The 17,628-nt window shown below is 33.5% G+C and overlaps 1 protein-coding gene across 1 annotated transcript; it reads left to right on the plus strand.

Moving 5' to 3' along the window:
- The first annotated feature begins 689 nt into the window (after positions 1-689).
- Positions 690-1,284, plus strand: LOC149187050 (auxin-responsive protein IAA13-like). The gene is made up of 2 exons (XM_089409540.1): positions 690-997; positions 1,091-1,284. Exons 1-2 carry the CDS (start codon positions 889-891, stop codon positions 1,282-1,284), a joined length of 303 nt encoding a protein of 100 aa, XP_089265666.1. The 5' UTR covers positions 690-888.
- Positions 1,285-17,628: the final 16,344 nt, after the last annotated feature.

Below are 17,628 nucleotides of genomic sequence, written 5' to 3' on the forward strand. Positions count from 1 at the left end.
AGAAATGGTTAATTGAGGGAAAGAAGTGAACCTATGAGGAACTTAAAATTGTGATCACACACTTAGCATACTTCATGGACACGACAACATAGACCACTAGAACAACAAGAAAAAACATTACCCTCTGTGAGACTGTCCTAGGACAAAAGTGACAATTGCGACACTTAGGGGGGACTTAGGACAATCATGACGACACTTGTGTGACAATGCTTAAAACTTTGTGTATGAGTGTGATAGATGTTTCATAGCTAGGAAAACTAGAATACACAAATACCAACCTTCGGAATCACCATAAAAGGACCCCAAGCAAGGTAAAACAATAAAACATGCCAAAATATGGCAGTTGACCAAACAAGCAAAAGGAATGAAAAATCTCTAAGGGAGCTCATGGAATGAGCTTAAGTGTTTGCAACTAGAAAGGTGAATACCAAGGAAGGCTCCAAAATTTGATTGCAAGCTAAAATTTTGGAGGGTGTTCCAACCACTACAACACGACCCTCCCCCTACAAAAAAATTCCTAAAAAATGTCAGAAAATCTTCATGTTCAATTAGATGTATTTAGAAAAATTGAGTTTTATAGAAATGATCAACCACTTGAAAGTTTGTTTTTCTAAGAAAAATACCCTCTTCAGAGAATAAATTTTCAAGAAAAAATAACTCACTCTCATAGATTATAACTCCAAGAGGTATGTGTTAATGAATTTCATTTATTGACTTATTTTGTGGTTGGTTTAATCTAGAACTGCTTCCATTCTTGATTTTTCTCTTGTGACTTGATTAAAAACGTACAGAGGTCAAGCAGTAGTGGGGTGGCCACCGATTGGGACATACAAATTAAAAACCCGTGCTACTACTCAGCCTCGGTCCCCCTTGTATGTCAAGGTGAACATGGATGGTGTGCCTATTGGTAGAAAAGTCGATCTGAATGCTCATGACAGTTATGAAACTCTTGCTCTGGCCTTGGAAGATATGTTTCAATGGCCCAACAATGGCAACGGTGAGTTATTTGGCCATCGAGTTCATTTTTTTTTTGAAGATCAGTCCGTTAAGTTTATTTTGTTTGGCTTACATTATAGCCATCAATTTTCAGGCCAAAGTGGACCCCAAACACCGATAGAAAGAGGGCATGTTGGTGCCAATGATCCCAAGAATATGAGGCTTTTAGAAAACTCCTCAGACTTTGCATTGAACTACAAGGACAAGGCGGGATATTGGATGCAACCACTTGATTTCCTCAGTTCCAAGGACATTCATGCGGATTTCAGTGTCTTGGTTAACGCATAGAAGTAGAGCATTAACAAAGCTACAAATTTTTTTGTTGTATGCTGATTATAAGCGTTGAATTTTCAATTCTTTAAGGTGGTAATTACAATAATAACAACAGCCTAGATAACATTCAATTCCAATTGTGTAAACAAAAGAATTATATTCTCGATGATTGAAGGTTGTACCAACATATGCTTTAATATTCTTTAGAGACCAAATTATTTAAAGCTTCCTTTTTCTTCTCCACCTAATAATATTCTCATGGTAAAGTTAAATTCCTACTAGAAATAAGTAAAAGAAAAAAATGTGAAAGCAAAAACAAAAACAAGAGTTACATGGACAAGAGTAGTGACATTGCCCCCATGTGTCTCTTGTTATATATTATAATAATATTAAATTTCAATTTATTTAAATTTTGGGGATTAAAAATATGCACACATTAAATAAAATCATTTGTAAATATGCAAATTTAATAAAGTTTAAATTAATATTAATTATGTTAGAAAATTGAAATTGAGTAGAGAGATTATACACCACACAAATCATACATTGTATTACTGAGCACATAATATATTACATATATAATTGTAGATCACCATCTTCTAGATGATAAGATCTGAAGGAGGTGGATCAACGACTCTTAGACAACTCACATACATAGGGAAATAACTATTTCTATAATTACACCTAGGGACTCACAATGACAAGTCAAAACAACCTAAAACACATGGAAGCATTACTTCCAATACCCTCCCTTAATGCTTACATGGAAAACATTGAAAACACATATTACAACAATAAATGAATCTTTGTCATATTTGTTTGATATGGTCATCACTAGCACTCATATCCACTTTGAAATCTCATGGTTTCCGCTCTTTTCTTCACCACACTTTCGAGCTTCCCACTTGATCCATTTAAGACATAACCACTTCAAACCATCGTTGACATGCTTTGCATAATTGATGCTTCTCAACCTCCCGGATCGTAATGGGTCAGTCTCGATACTAAAGCATCCTATGGAACTACCACCATATGTTGAATATATGGCCTTCCACTATATTCACCAGTTATTTAGGATAGCATTTTGGGTATAAAATGTCTTCAACAGAAAATTATACAACTTGACCTTGTATAAAATAACCTATACTGACCCTCCCAGAGCACAACTGGTCACGTCAGCTTGACCTTATTAAAAATTACCTGTGAGTAATGCTCCTCGAGCACGACGGATCACATTAGTCTGATGAATAATTAGCATGTACTTTGTGATTCAGCATCATTTGATTTTTGATTTTTATTTTCCATAAACTTGAACACTATCACACTCCAACATAATAAAATTACAACCTACACTAAACAATACATCTCGATAAAGAAGACTAGAATAATTTATTATTGTACTTTCCAACTTCCTACAAGAAAAACATACTCGTTCATGTGCATCATCATCTCAGTGATGTGAAACTCTTTTGTAATGAATTTAACACTCATTATGCAACATTATATCATTACAAATTATGTAATGGATGAGAGACTACAAATTTGGAGTAGTGATTATAAGTGATGTATGTCCATCATCTCGGTAAGATGTGTATTTAACAAATATTTTGAATACTTTTAGATCTCCTGCCACCCATGGAAACCTTTCCATTTTTATATTGTATCCTTCCTTTTGAACATATTTGTGATGGTACATAGAGTAGGATACTAGAATGAGGGCTATAATATGTCTTCATATAGGCAACATAAACTACACATTTAGGAGATAAAGAGAAAAGCACACATGATAGAGAAATCATGATCTTGGCGTTTTTTCTTCACATACGAGTGCCATATGATTGCACGGATCTATCTACGTTGGCAGAGTGACGATTGTGCACCTCAACAATTGAGAATCCTTCCATGCTCCCTAATCCATGCGGCTACTACAGCTCAAAACATATAATGAACACATGTTTTCCCGATGTGGACTTTCAAGCTTTTGTACTTCGATTTTCACATAAAACTTGTGGCTCTGAAAAAAATTACTAGCTATGGAATTATTTGTTGCATTCAACAGCCATTCTTGAAATCTGATTGCAACAAGATCCTGAATGTTGACCATCCCTACGGAAATCTGATCAAAGATAAGAAATATGTGATCTTCATCCAATGTGCACCAATTCACACAAGGCTCCTTATTTTGAATGCAGTTGAATCTTCTCTAAAATCAATATGCCTACCCTTTCCTACACACTGTCCTACCATTTTTTGTACCCAATATCATTACAACAACATTTAAAACAAAAATAATGAAAAGATATGCAAATCCACAAAACATACAAGCATACAAAACATAGAAATTTCACACTAAATTAATCTGATCTCACACATTCTATCCTTATCTATTTATAAAGTAATAAAAATCAAGGCTTGCCCAAATTTTCATGGCCTTCCCATAAGGGAATCAAACCAAAATAGGCTTTGATACCATGTTATAAAATTGAAATTGAGCAGAGATATTATACACAACAAAAATTTGTTAAAAACTGGAAGACAAACAATATATTCAATAAACTGAGCATCTCTCAGGTGAGGGCTTCACCTGGAGATTTCCTTTGGTATAACGCTCTACACATTCATCATTAATCTCCATGAATAAATAGTTTACAATCAAATAGGGAGGTTAGAACAACCACCTATAAAATATGAACAAATTCAAGTCTCACACGTAACTAATGAACTGGCTCACTCCAAGATTACATTTCTCCATTAAATTTAACACTCCCCCTTAATGGAGAAATGGTTCACTAACACTCCTAACATCTCCCTAAATAACTCAAATTTAATTCTTCCAAGAGGCTTAGTAAAAATATTTGTAGCATTGTCACAAGTATTACAATATTCAATATGGATTTCCTTTGACTGAACCTTCTCCCTAACAAAGTGAAACTGTGTATCAATATGCTTTGTGTTTTTATGAAACACTAGATTATTTGCAAGTTTGATTGAGCTTTGGTTATCACATCTGATAACAATTGCATCTTTTGTTTTTCTTCGGCATCCTGGAGAAGTCTCCTCAACCAAATTGCCTCACATGTTGCTGCGCACATTTCTTGATACTCTGCTTCTGCTGAAGACAAGGATACAATGTTCTGCTTCTTGTTGCTCCATGCAATGACCCCGGACCTAATGTTGAATGCATAGCTTGTTATGGATCATCGGTCATCTAGATTTTCGACCCAGTCTGAGTTTGAGAAACCTGTCAATCTAACATCAAACAAATTAGTATATTTAATACCAAAGTCTAAGGTTCCTTGAAGATACCTTAAGACGCCTTTCACTGCAACCCAATGATTCTCAAGAGGCTTTGACATGAATTGGCTCAATACACTGACTGCAAAAGCCAAATCCGGCCTAGTTGTAGTCAAGTAAATTAGACTCCCAACCAGTTGTCTATACAATGTTGCATCGACCTCCTTTGAACCATCATTATTATGAAGTTTGGTATTCTGTTGTAAAGGCACTAATGTTGCTTTGCACTAATCCATTATGAACTTTTTCAATAAACTCTTGACATACTTTCCTTGAGACAGAAAATTCTAGCCAGAATCCCTCCAGACTTCAAGACCCAAACAATAGTGTAACTCTCCAAGGTATTTCATCTCAAAAACCTATGACATCTGCTCTTTTATTTCTTTAATGAGTTCATCAACATTTCTTGTAATGATAAGATCATATACATATAAAGATATCAAAACAGTTTGCCCCTTTTCATCAAACACAATATACATATTAGGGTAATTCTTGCTTCTTTTATAACTATGATGTAGGAAAAATGAATGAATTTTATCATACCATGACTCGGGTGCCTTTTTTAGTCTATACAATGATTTCTTCAATCTACAGACTAAATGTTCCTCCCCTTGTTTAAAAAACCCTTTAGGTTGCACTAAATACACTTCTTATTTTAATTCCCCATTTAAGAATGCAGATTTCACATCTAATTGGTATATCATCCAATGATGTTTGGTAGCTAAGGAAATTAACATTCTAATTGTGTTTAATTTAGCTACAGGGGCGAAGGTTTCCTCATAGTATATGTCTTCTTTCTGTGAGTACCCCTTTGCAACCAGTCTAGCTTTATATTTGTTTATTCTCCCATCTGCTTTAAATTTAGGTTTGTATAACCATTTGTAACTTATGGGTTGTTTGTCTTCAAGTAGTTCAACTAGATCCCATGTTTTGTTTTTTTAGTATTGAATCATATTCCTTTTTCATGGCTTCCCTCCATTCACTATATTGACTTTCTTATTTATAATTAGAGGGTTCGACAACATTTAACATACTAGTTATAAGAGCATGATCTCTATAGCTTGCTGGAAACTGAATTTGCCTACCTGATCTCCTGAGTGGTGGACTGGCTTCAAATCTGTTTTGATCATTCCTTGGTGGACTTGGCCTGCTACCCGCGTCTGTACCATCCACATCATCCTTTTTATGTTGTTGTTGTTTCTATTGTTGCTACTGCTCATGGCTTTCCCTATCATCACTTCCATCTTCCACCAGCAAAGGTATGTGCCAATCTTCATTGCTTTTTTCATGGTTTCCATCATCAACCTACTCATGGAATACCACATCTCTACTTGCAAACACTTTATGAGTAGAGGGATTAAACAATTTATAACCTTTAAACTCTGTGCAGTACCCAACAAAAATGCATTTAATGGCCTTTGAATCTAGTTTCTTCCTATCCTCTTTTGGAACATGAGAAAAATATTTGGAGCCAAAAACTCTTAAATGATTAACTGCAGGCTTAAAACCTAATAAAGCTTCAAATGGAGTTTTAAAATCAAGTCTTTTTGTTGAATTACTATTCTTAAAATATACTGCAGTATTTATTGCTTCTGCCCAAAAGCCATTAGACAAGTTCTTACCTTTTAACATGCTTCGAGCACACTCCACAAGGGTTATGTTCTTCCTCTTTGCAACCCCGTTCTGTTGATGAGTGTGGGGTACTGTGAACTACTAAACTATCCCATGGTCCTTGTAATATTTGATGAAACCACCATTCTTGTATTCTCCCCTTTAATCCAAGCGTAGAATTTTGATTAATTTTCCTTTTTGTTTTTAAATCATGCTTCTGAACTCTTTAGAATACTCAAAAGTATGACTCTTCTTTCTGAGAAAATATACCCAAGTAAATATCGTGCAATCATCAACAAATAATATGAAATAATAAGCACCTCCTAATGACTTGCATTAGCCCGCATAAATTAGCGTGCACAAGCTCTAGTATATCTCTCTTCTTTCTATCTACATTTACAGGAAACTCATCTCTATGCATCTTCCCAAGAGCACATGATTCACAATCAACATGAACATTCTTTAAAACATGAAGACCATTGACCATACCTCGTTTCTGAAGTAACAGCAGGTCATTGAAGTTGATATGACCGAATCTTTGATGCCATAAGTCTTTTGCAGTCATAACTGATGAGGTCAAGGCTTGGTGTGGTGCACTTCTTATATTCAGCTTATACAATCCTCCCACTTGAATACCTGATGCAATTGGCTTCATACGATCCAACAGATATTTAATAACACAATAAGACTTAAAAAATTCTACCTTAAGGTTCTAATCCGTTATCATAGAAACAAAGATCAAAGTCCTTTTTATTCCGGGTACATACATTACATTTTGAATATGTATAATATTTCTATCAGACAAAATGACAGGAACATTACCATACCCTTTGATTTGGTACCCTCTATCATCACCAAGGTAGATATTTGCACCACTGCTGGTTTCTTTAAAATTCTCAAACCAATGTTTATTACCTGTCATGTGAGTGGAAGCTTGCGAGTCCACAAACCAATTTTTTGCTTCATCATCCTCAACGGAGAATGCAGAATTAGATACAAACAATCTGAGATTTTGATTATGATCTTCATCAGTAAAGTGTCCTGCATGTTTCTTATGTCTATGGTGACCTTCGTCAATCTTCTTCTAGAAATTTTTAGCTATGTGACCAACTCTACCACAATAAAAACATTTGGGTCCTGAATCACTTCTATTTGAGGGCATACCTTGAGGTGGTTTTATTTCTAGTGTACTTCCGCCTTTCTATACTGAACTTTCCTTCCCTCTGAAGGGCTTCTTCTTCACCATTAGAGCAAGATCTAAACTCTAGGGTTTTAGGGTCATCTGCCTCTCCTCTTCTTGCATCAAGATTCCTGTCAATTCTTTGAAATTGGGGGCTTTGTATCTCACATTCAAGCCTCTGATAAACATGTAATAGTCATCAGTAATACCATTCATGGTAATTGTGACCAAAATAGTGTTTGACACTGTCTCTCCCATGTCATCTAGGTTATCTCTAAGCTCCTTGATTCGAGAGATAAATGCAACCATTGATTCATTCTCCTCCATTTTAATGGAGAGAATCTTTCTTTTCAAAAACAACAGGCGATTTGTGTTTTTGATCTCGTACAGGTCCTTGAGTGTTTTCTAGATGTCGTTTGCTGATTTACATTCATTGATGTGATGGATAATATAGTCTTTCATTGACAATTTTAACAACATTTTTTCTTTATTCTCCCTCTTTTCCCAGTCTTGGATTGTTGCTGTTGTTCCGCTTGTAGCTAGGGTCGGCTTCAACTCATCATTGGTTGCAATCTCCCATGCATTTTTCCCCTCCAACAGGGTTTGTAGCTTAAATTTCCAATTGGAGTAATTGGACCGAGCTTATTGCTCTCATTTAGATATGCCTCTGCCATGTAGTTATTCATCTTGACAGGTCTCCTTCAAGAAATAAAAAAATTGACCTCCAGCAATTTAAAGGATGGATCTACCTCCACATCCAAGGAGTAATCTAAAAATGGGGTGCTCTTAATAAAAAAACAATTCCTTTAATTGGATGCAAAAGAAAACAAGATCCTCTCTATTTATTTTTTAATAAAAATAAACCTCTTTTCTTTAAAAAATGGCTCCTATTTTTTATTTTACATGTATAAAAAACATGTGCCCAAAATTTTTAATGTTAAAAAATGTTATAACCTCAAACAAATTAAAAAAATAAATAGGCCTTACACTTTTGCCCTCGACCTTCGCACAAAGGCACCAACACCAACGACAAAGGCAGCAACATTTCCGTGAGTGATTACACTTGCAGTTGTCTATAACGCGATTTTTTGAAAACTTTTTCGGCGGGTTTTTCTGGTCGAAATCCGGCAGGAATTTATTGGAATCGCAAGTTTGATAGCTAGTACCATTTTAATTACAACAAATCAAGATTTAACCTCAATTTCTTCCGCCCGATTCCGTCACCAAAATCTCCAAAAAATCACATTATAGACAACTCCATTACACCTTGCTCTAGGTATATCCAAACCACATAATAAATATCAAACCCATTCATAGCCGTTTTTAAAGCGATTTCTTCCAGAAACACTAGCACATACGCAGAACCAGGACACATCAATGTCACGCAACAATCAAACTGCACCTCGCTGCGACCTTTGTAAATTTTGAACAACCAACATTCGCATTGCGTAAGACCACTCTAGTCACACGGGTATCCAATAACACGTAGCATCTCGACCATGAGTATCCAGTCCCTTCGCTGCAAACAAGGCACCAGCAACGCCCTCCGAGCAAATAACACTGCGATCTCTGTATTCTCGTGTATTATGAAAGTTCAGCTTCCGATGGTGACCATTACACACACATCATAGCGATGGTCTACACAAGAATTGAGATGGTGACGTCACACACAAAGCACGCAGCTTCGACCATGATCTGTGCAGCTCGATCTGCCTACCTCGGCGGAATTGACCAACAGATCCACTCGAACAACAACTCTCAATCGCCTCTCTCTGCACCAGATTCGCTGCAGTCTTCACACCAAGCGATCTCAACCTCCATGATCCACCGTCTCCCACTGCTGCACCTCCACGCAGATCTGAGCGGTCACCATGAATAGGCAACCTCCACGTAGGCAACACGGTTCATAAAAATGACCAGGTAGCAGTACCTCTGGGCAGATCTGACCTCCACACAACACACGAGTGGATCATTGTGCCAAGCCACAACATTCTCGGCGTTCAACGGATTGGTCAATGGAGCAGTGCGTGTTTTTCCTCCTAATACGCGCTAATGGCCTGCGCTCCAACAAAACACTCTGAGGGGAGGCTGAACAATGCATTTCTCTTTTGAGGAAGGGTGTTGGTGAACAGAAAAAAAGTCTGTTTCTTGAACCAAAATGTGCGCTGATCGAGCAATGAAAATCTTCTCCACACCGCTACTAAGGCCACACTACAGCGCCGATAAAGCAGCGAAAATCTTCTCCGCCAACGCCACTAAGGACACACTACAACCACCTGGAATTCTCAGTCGCCCAAACATTTTCGCTTTACCTCACTCAATCCTGAACCTCTGATACTATGTTGAAAACTGGAAGAAAAACAATATATTCAATAAACTGAGCCGCTTTCAGGGGAGGGCTTCACCAAGGGACTGCCTCTGGTTGAAAGCTCTACAGATTCATCATTGATCTCCATGAATAAATAGCTTACAATCAAATAAATAGCTTACAATCAAATAGGAAGGTTAGAACAACCACCTAGAAAATAGGAACAAATTCCTAATCTAAGTCTCACACTTAACTAATGAACTGACTCACTCCAAGGTTACATTTATCCATTAACTTTAACAAAATCACATATTCATTATATTATTAAGCACATAACATATTACATATATAGTTGTAGATCACCAACTTCTAGATGATAAGAACTAAAGGAGGTGGATCAATGACTCATAGACAACTCACACACATAGGGAAATAACTACTTCTATAATCACACCTAGGGACTCACAATGACAACTCACAACGATCTCAAACATATAGAAGCATTACTTCCAATATATATATATATAGAGTAAGTAGTAATATAAATATAAATTTATATAAATGGAATTATCAATTGTTATTAAGATAATTTAAGATTTAACTCCCTATTTACTAGTCTCCAACATAGGACCATAGCAATTAATTTGACTATTGATCATTATTAGTTTAGCATTGACCAAAACAAGTGATAATGTTTAACTTTGAAAAATAAATACTTATTTATCAATATTATTGAAACAAATATTTTTCAAAATTTGGTTGGACAATAACTTTGAAGGTCTTATTGTAGCCTTTGTGCCATGTGGATCACTGCCTCAAATTTTTTTGCCATAATTTTTGGATGTAGTTGCAATTTTTATGCCATCATTTTAAAATATGTGTGCAATGATTTTTCATGGTTAAGGAAAACCACCTAAAATTAAAATCTTTGAATATAGCTCATACTCACACAAATAACCTATTTACATATTTACCATCACTTACTACCTGTCATAATTTAAGCAAGTATTTGCATAAAAAATGAATAGGGACAAGATGGAAATAAATATACCTAGGGAGTTACTGCCTACCATTATTTATGTTTTCTTCAACACTTTAACATATAGGAGTAAAAGTGTAAATGTGCAAACTTAATAGTGGTTACTACCCACCAAAAATTTATGCAAGTCTTTATCTCTTAGTAGGAAATTAAAGGATGAAGGCTTTTCATATTTGAACATAAACAATTTTGTTTATTTTATATAATGTTTTTAAGGATATAAAAACTAATAATATTTTATTCATATATTTAAAACAACATGAAAAAACAAGAAGCTTCCCCCAAACAAATAGATTCAACACTTATATTGCATGGTTGGTTGAGGAGTTACATCCAACAACTCTCGCCTTACAATTTTTAATCTGAACTATATTGCATGGTTGGTTGAGGAGTTACATCCAACAACTCTCACCTTACAATTTTTAATCTGAACTGTTGCATTAACTGTTTGGATGCAGATTTTTATTTTAGTCTTGTCCTTTTGTTTCAGATTGTTAAATTACAGTGAATGCCATTATCACTACAAACATAGTATTATTCATTGATAATAAGTATTAATATGAATATGCCATTATGGGTTTTTGAGTTTTCATTTGAAAAGGTCTTATAAACATTTTGATTTCTTTCATTCATCGTGAAATATATGTACAAAGTGTTATATAGTGTTTCTCGTGTTGTTTTAATTTGTCAAAATTTCTTTGTATCACAACAAGTTCTCATATTTTCTATTCCTTCACATATGGCTTAGGGTTGTTTTGGTTCTGTAACCCATTTGATATTTTCAACAACAAACAACATTTAATCACCATTTTTTTTTTCTATAAGAACCTGAGTACTTTTTGAATTGTAATCTTATGGTGTTTGTGACTTCAAGAGATATAGAATATTGCAACAACTATAGACCTTGTGATTCTATCATGTTCTACAGAAAAATAATTGATACTCACTTAGGCTATTGAATATATGTTTTAGCTAGCCTAGCAAAAGATAAAAGAATTTAGGGTTTGATAATACCTTGTATTCATATATCATAACATGCTCTGGTGGACAATACGAAGATAACTCTTATTAGAAGGAAAATACTTTTCATTTTCCTGGGCTATAATTTCTATGTAAAGAGAAATGTTGTCTCATGTGAATTGGTACCCATGTTGTTTCACTGTGACATCTATGATAGATTTAAAAATAAATTTTGTAAGGTTTTTAACAAACATTGAACACAACTATCAAATATCAGGTTCCAAATGATATGATACCATAGCTATTTACAAGAATATTCTTCATCTCAATATATTCCATTCCAAATTAATTGATAAATATTTTTACAATATGATTCAATGGTTTTGAATACTTATGTTTATGCATTGCAGATTAAAATTAAAATCTTTCTATTTATACTGTGCAAAGTCCAATAGAAATGAGTATGGCTATTTTTCAAATACATGATTATTTCACTTCACTTATCTCAATGTTGGTTCAAACCCAAAGCAATATGCTTGTTATAGAATAATATATGACCAAATTGAAAGCCCTAGTTGAAACAACTTTTTCTATTAAAATAGAGAACTACAAAGGTGAATAATACTAGAACATGAAAGAAAATTATTTTGCATGAAAGTTCAAGTTGCATAGCTATGAATTCAATCTAAGCAACCTTGGGAGATATATATTCCTGAAATAAATGGAGAAATTGGATTTAAGGACAATTACCATCCAATTATTTAAGTATCCTTGGGAGATTATTCCTAAAAGAAATGGAGCAATTAGATTTAAGGACAATAAAATATCCAATTAAAAAAGTATTATTTGCAAAAATATTCCTGAATAAAAAATAAAACATAAATTAGTAAAATCCATGACTACTATTCATTTTTGTATGGACATTTTGAAAAAGGTACAATAGAGAAAGGGCATAATTTTAGCCCAAATATATTTTTTCTTATTTTAGTACCCACAAAGGCATCAAATTTTGTCTCACGACCTTCTTATCCAATCATGGGAAATAGTAGGGCAAATAATGATTCACGTCTTTTGTCGAATTCTGGCATGGAGATGCGTGCTCCTACTAAAATTAGGTTAACGAGATTACACGTTTTCATATTTATATTTACCTTCTCATCTCCAACCTCGTATGGTCATATATGATTGATATAATCCTTTTGATGCCATGATTTTTAAATATTTGTGCAATGATTTTTAATTGTTAAGCTTTATAGGAAAACCGCCTAAAATTAAAATCCTTGAAATTAGTTCATACTTAGTTACTATTTACCTAAAATAAAGTATTTACCATTAGTTATTGTCCATTATAATTTAAATAAGTATTTGCATAAAAATGAATAGGAGAAAGATGGAAATAAATATACCTACCACAAGTTAATGCCTACCATTATTTATGTTTTCTTAAATGCTTCATTGCTTTAACATGTAGGATTAAAAGTGTAAATGTGCAAAGCCAGTAGTGGTTACTACCCACCAAAAAATTATGCAAGCCCTTATCTCTTAGTAGGCAATTAAAGGATGAAGGCTTTTCATAAGTTGAATGTAAACAATTTTGTTTATTAAATATAATACTTTTAAAGATATAAAAACTAATAATATTTTGTTCATATATTTAAAACAACATGAAAAACAAATGAATCTTCCCCCAAACAAATAAATTCAACACTTATACTACATGGTCAGTTGAGGCAGTTATGTCTAACAACCCTCGTCTTACAATTTTAGTTCCTAAATTGTTGCCTTAACCATTTGGATGCAGATTTTGCTTTTGATTTTTCCTTTTTGTTTATGACCATTAAATTGTAGTTAATGCCATTATCACTGCAAAAAATAGGATTCTTCATTAATAGTAAATATTGATATGAGTATGCCATTAAGGTTTTTTCTTGGGTTCTTTCATTCATCGAGAAATATATGTACAAAGTGATTTATAGTGTTTCTTGTGTTGGTTTAATTTTGTCAACCTTTCTTTGTATCACAACAAGTTTTTATATTTTTATTCCTTCATATATGATTTAGGGTTTTTTTGGTTCTGTAATCCATTTGATATTTTTAACAAGAAGAAGTTTTTTATCACAATTACGTTTTCTATAAGAATATGGGTACTTTTGAATTGCAATCTTATGGTATTTGTGACTTTATGAGATATGGAATATTGCAACAACTATAGATCTTGTGATTATATCATGTTCTACAGAAGATTTTTTATAGCCACTTATGCTATTGAATAGATGTTTTAGCTAACCTAGTAGAAGATATAATAATTTAGGGTTTAATATTGCCTTGTATGCATATATCATAATGTGCTTCTATGGATAATATGAAGACAACTCTTATTAAAAGGAAAATACTTTTCATTTTCTTGGGTTGTAATCTCTATGTAAAGATAAATGTTGTCCCCTGTGAATTAGTAACCACACTTTTTCACTGTGACATCTCGGACAGATTTAAAAATAGATTTCTTAAGGTTTTCAATAAGAAGTTATTTATAAGAATTTTCTCCATCTCAATATATTCCATTCCAAATTAATTGATGTCATGGATAGTTGAGATTTTACAAGAGTAAATATTGTTACAATATAATTACAATGGGTTTGAGTCCTTCTATTTACGCAGTGCAGATTAATATTAGAATATTTCTATTTACACTGTGCAGAGTCTAATAGAAATGAGTATGGCTATTAAGTTTTTTTCATATACATGATTATTACACTTCACCTGTCTCAACATTGGTTCAAAATGCAAAATGCTTGTTATAGAATAATACATAACCAAATTGAAAACCCTAGTTGAAACAACTCTTTTTAAAATAGAGAACTAGAAAGGTGAATAATACTAGAACATGAAAGCAGATTATTTTGCATGAAAGCTCACGTTACATAGCCATGAAGTCAATCTAAGCATCCTGGGGAGATATATATTCCTGAAATAAATGGAGCAATTAGATTTAAGGACAATGACCATCAATTTATCTATGCATCCTTGGGAGACATGTTCCTGAAATAAATGGAGCAATTGGATTTAAGGACAAGAACCATCTAGTTAGAAAAATATGATTTGTAAAAATACCCCTGAATAAAAATAAAACATAATTTAATAACAACCACGACTACTACTCATTTATGTATGGATATTTTGAAAAATCTACAATAGAGCAAGGGCATAATTTTAGTCCAAATTTATTTTTTGCTATTTTAGTTCCCATAAGGACATTAACTTTAGTTCCCGCAAGGACATTCTTCTTATCTAGTCACGGGATGAACAATGGTTCACGTTTTCTGTCAAATTATGGCATGGAGATGCTTGCTCCTACTTATATTGGGTTAACCAGATTACACATTTTCATATTTATATTTATCTTCTCATCTCCAAGTTCGTATGGTCATCTGTGATTGATATCATCCTTCTGATGCCATGATTTTTAAATATTTGTACACTGGTTTTTCATTATTAAGATTGATAGGAAAACCACCTAAAATTAAAATCCTTGAAAATAACTCATACTCATTTAATAATTACCTAAAATAAACTATTTATCATTAATTATTGCCCACCATAATTTAAACAAGTATTTGCATTAAAAATGAATAGGAACAAGATGGAAATAAATATACCTACTAGGAGTTACCTCCTATCATTATTTATGCTTTCGCTTTAACATGTAGGATTATAAGTGTAAATGTGTAAACTTAGTAGTGGTTACTACCCACCAAAAATTTATGCAAGTCCCTATCCTTAATAGTCAATTAACTTTTCCACTTCATACATCAATTTGCATTTTTTTCTAAAAATATAACATCCACTTAAATAGTAGGGACCATACTGCTCTGCAACACTTGTTAAATTAAGAAATCCATAGTTATTTGAATTATTATTGTTTAATTTCAACCTATGTTGTGATTTGGTGGTAGTTGTATCACAATTTTATTATGATTATTTTATATAATCAACATCGCTTCCTAAATTTATATTGAGGATATTTTATTTATTTTATTTTATATTTTTTCAAAGGTGAAAACAATTAATAGTTTTGAAGTAAAAATCATATTTTTAAAAATTAATATTTATAAAAAAAATCATTATACTTTGAAAACAATAATATTTTCATTTTTAAATATAATATTAAAAACTTAAATTCATATTTATTAATCTAAATGTGATAAAATATATATTATATACTTTTCCTATTAAATATTTAATTCATATAACTGTGATTTGTGGTACTTCAAATAATATAATTTAAACAAATAATTTTCATGTATTATAATTTATATATGCATTTTATCACATAGAAAAGCTACTATCACGATTCAAATGTGAATGCTAGATCTTCTTTCTCAATGATTTGATAAGGATATTGCATTTTTTAATACATTGTTAAGAAAGGCACATCTCTATTATGCCCATGATTATCATTATGGGTAGAATGAATTTAATGGTGGTGTGTAAAAAAATTATAAAGATGTATTAGGTTATACCTTAAATTTGATGATAATGCACGTAATTATCATGCGAGAAACCTTAAAATTAGATAATATATATATTCAAATTAGATTGTTGAAAAAGATGGAGCTCTTGTGGTGTGCAAGGGTTTTCTTTCTTTATGGATATTTTCCATACATCATCATTGTTGAACAAGAATATGTTACAGGTATTGAAGAAGCACTAAGGTATGGGGAAGAAGAGGACTATTTTCTCCATGGCATAGATCATGTATGGCTTTCAGCTCTGCCTTCCTAAATATGGTTGCTTCCCTATTGCTCTTTGCCTATGGTCCTAGCGGGAAATCAAAGGATTGATTCTTTGGAAGACCCCAATGATTGGGATCAAAGAATGATCGATCCATTCAAATCACTCTTTGATGGAAGTGGGCCACCAAGTATGGAGAGTTTGTGGCGGTTTTGCATTTCAGGGAGGTTGCCCAAACTTTTTTCTCCTTTAGTTCCGGTATGCAAGGAACACACAAACGTTATGGAATTTAGAGTAGTAGTGGAACAAGGGCCTGTGCACAAAGGTTCCTCACTTTCCCAAGGAGATCACACTTTTTCTTTTAGTTATGAGTTGAACAATAGAAATGAAGAGCCAAATATGGAAACATTCTGGATTTTCATAAAAAACGTGAATGGAGTTTCCACACTATTTTGGATTGGGATATTAGACATGGTAAAAAACATAAAGTAGTGAATTGAGAATAGGTTGGGATACATGCAATCACATAGTGCCTGATTTTTGAAGGGAATATTCTTCAGGACCTCTCCCAGATGAAAACCTATCACATCTCTAGGAATTCTACCATTATCTTAAAGATGAGGCTATGAGTTGGAGCAGTGGGTCCCAAAAAATCCAACGAACCTTCCTCTTACAACAACATGGTGCAAGGGAAGGCCCCTAGTCTAGTAGATCAACCCCAATACATCCAAAGTCCCTACATTGTAGAACACATGAAACAAGTTCCTACCATGGAGGTTAATCTCCCAGAGGTAAACTATCTTTTCTCTTCCCTCCAATCTAAGGTCGTGATTTGTAGATTCAATGGGCTCTGACCTAAATTTAATGCTTTACATCACTGGGTTTTTTCTTTCTAGACCCCCAATTGTGACATCTATTTATGTTCTAAAGGATTTTTTATATTCCAATTTGATACGCATGAAGACATGGACAAAGTATTAAATAATGGGCCCTAGTTTTGGGGAAGAGTTGGGCACTTCATCACCACATGATTTTTAGATTTTGATGCCACAAAAATGATGGTATCATCAATGATATTTTGGGTGTGGCTTCCAAGTATCCCCCTCCATTTATAGCACCACGAGGTGCTAGAGGAAATCATGGATACCTTGGGAAATTTAAAAAAGATGGATCTTGAAAGGCTAGAGAAAGGGTTGTTTATATATGCTAGAATATGTGTAAAAATAAACCTTAGTA

Source organism: Pinus tabuliformis, chromosome 3_1 (assembly GCF_031772625.1).
Source record: "Pinus tabuliformis cultivar Carrire ecotype Pingquan chromosome 3_1, CPIR1, whole genome shotgun sequence".
In the NCBI taxonomy this organism is placed as follows: domain Eukaryota; kingdom Viridiplantae; phylum Streptophyta; class Pinopsida; order Pinales; family Pinaceae; genus Pinus; species Pinus tabuliformis.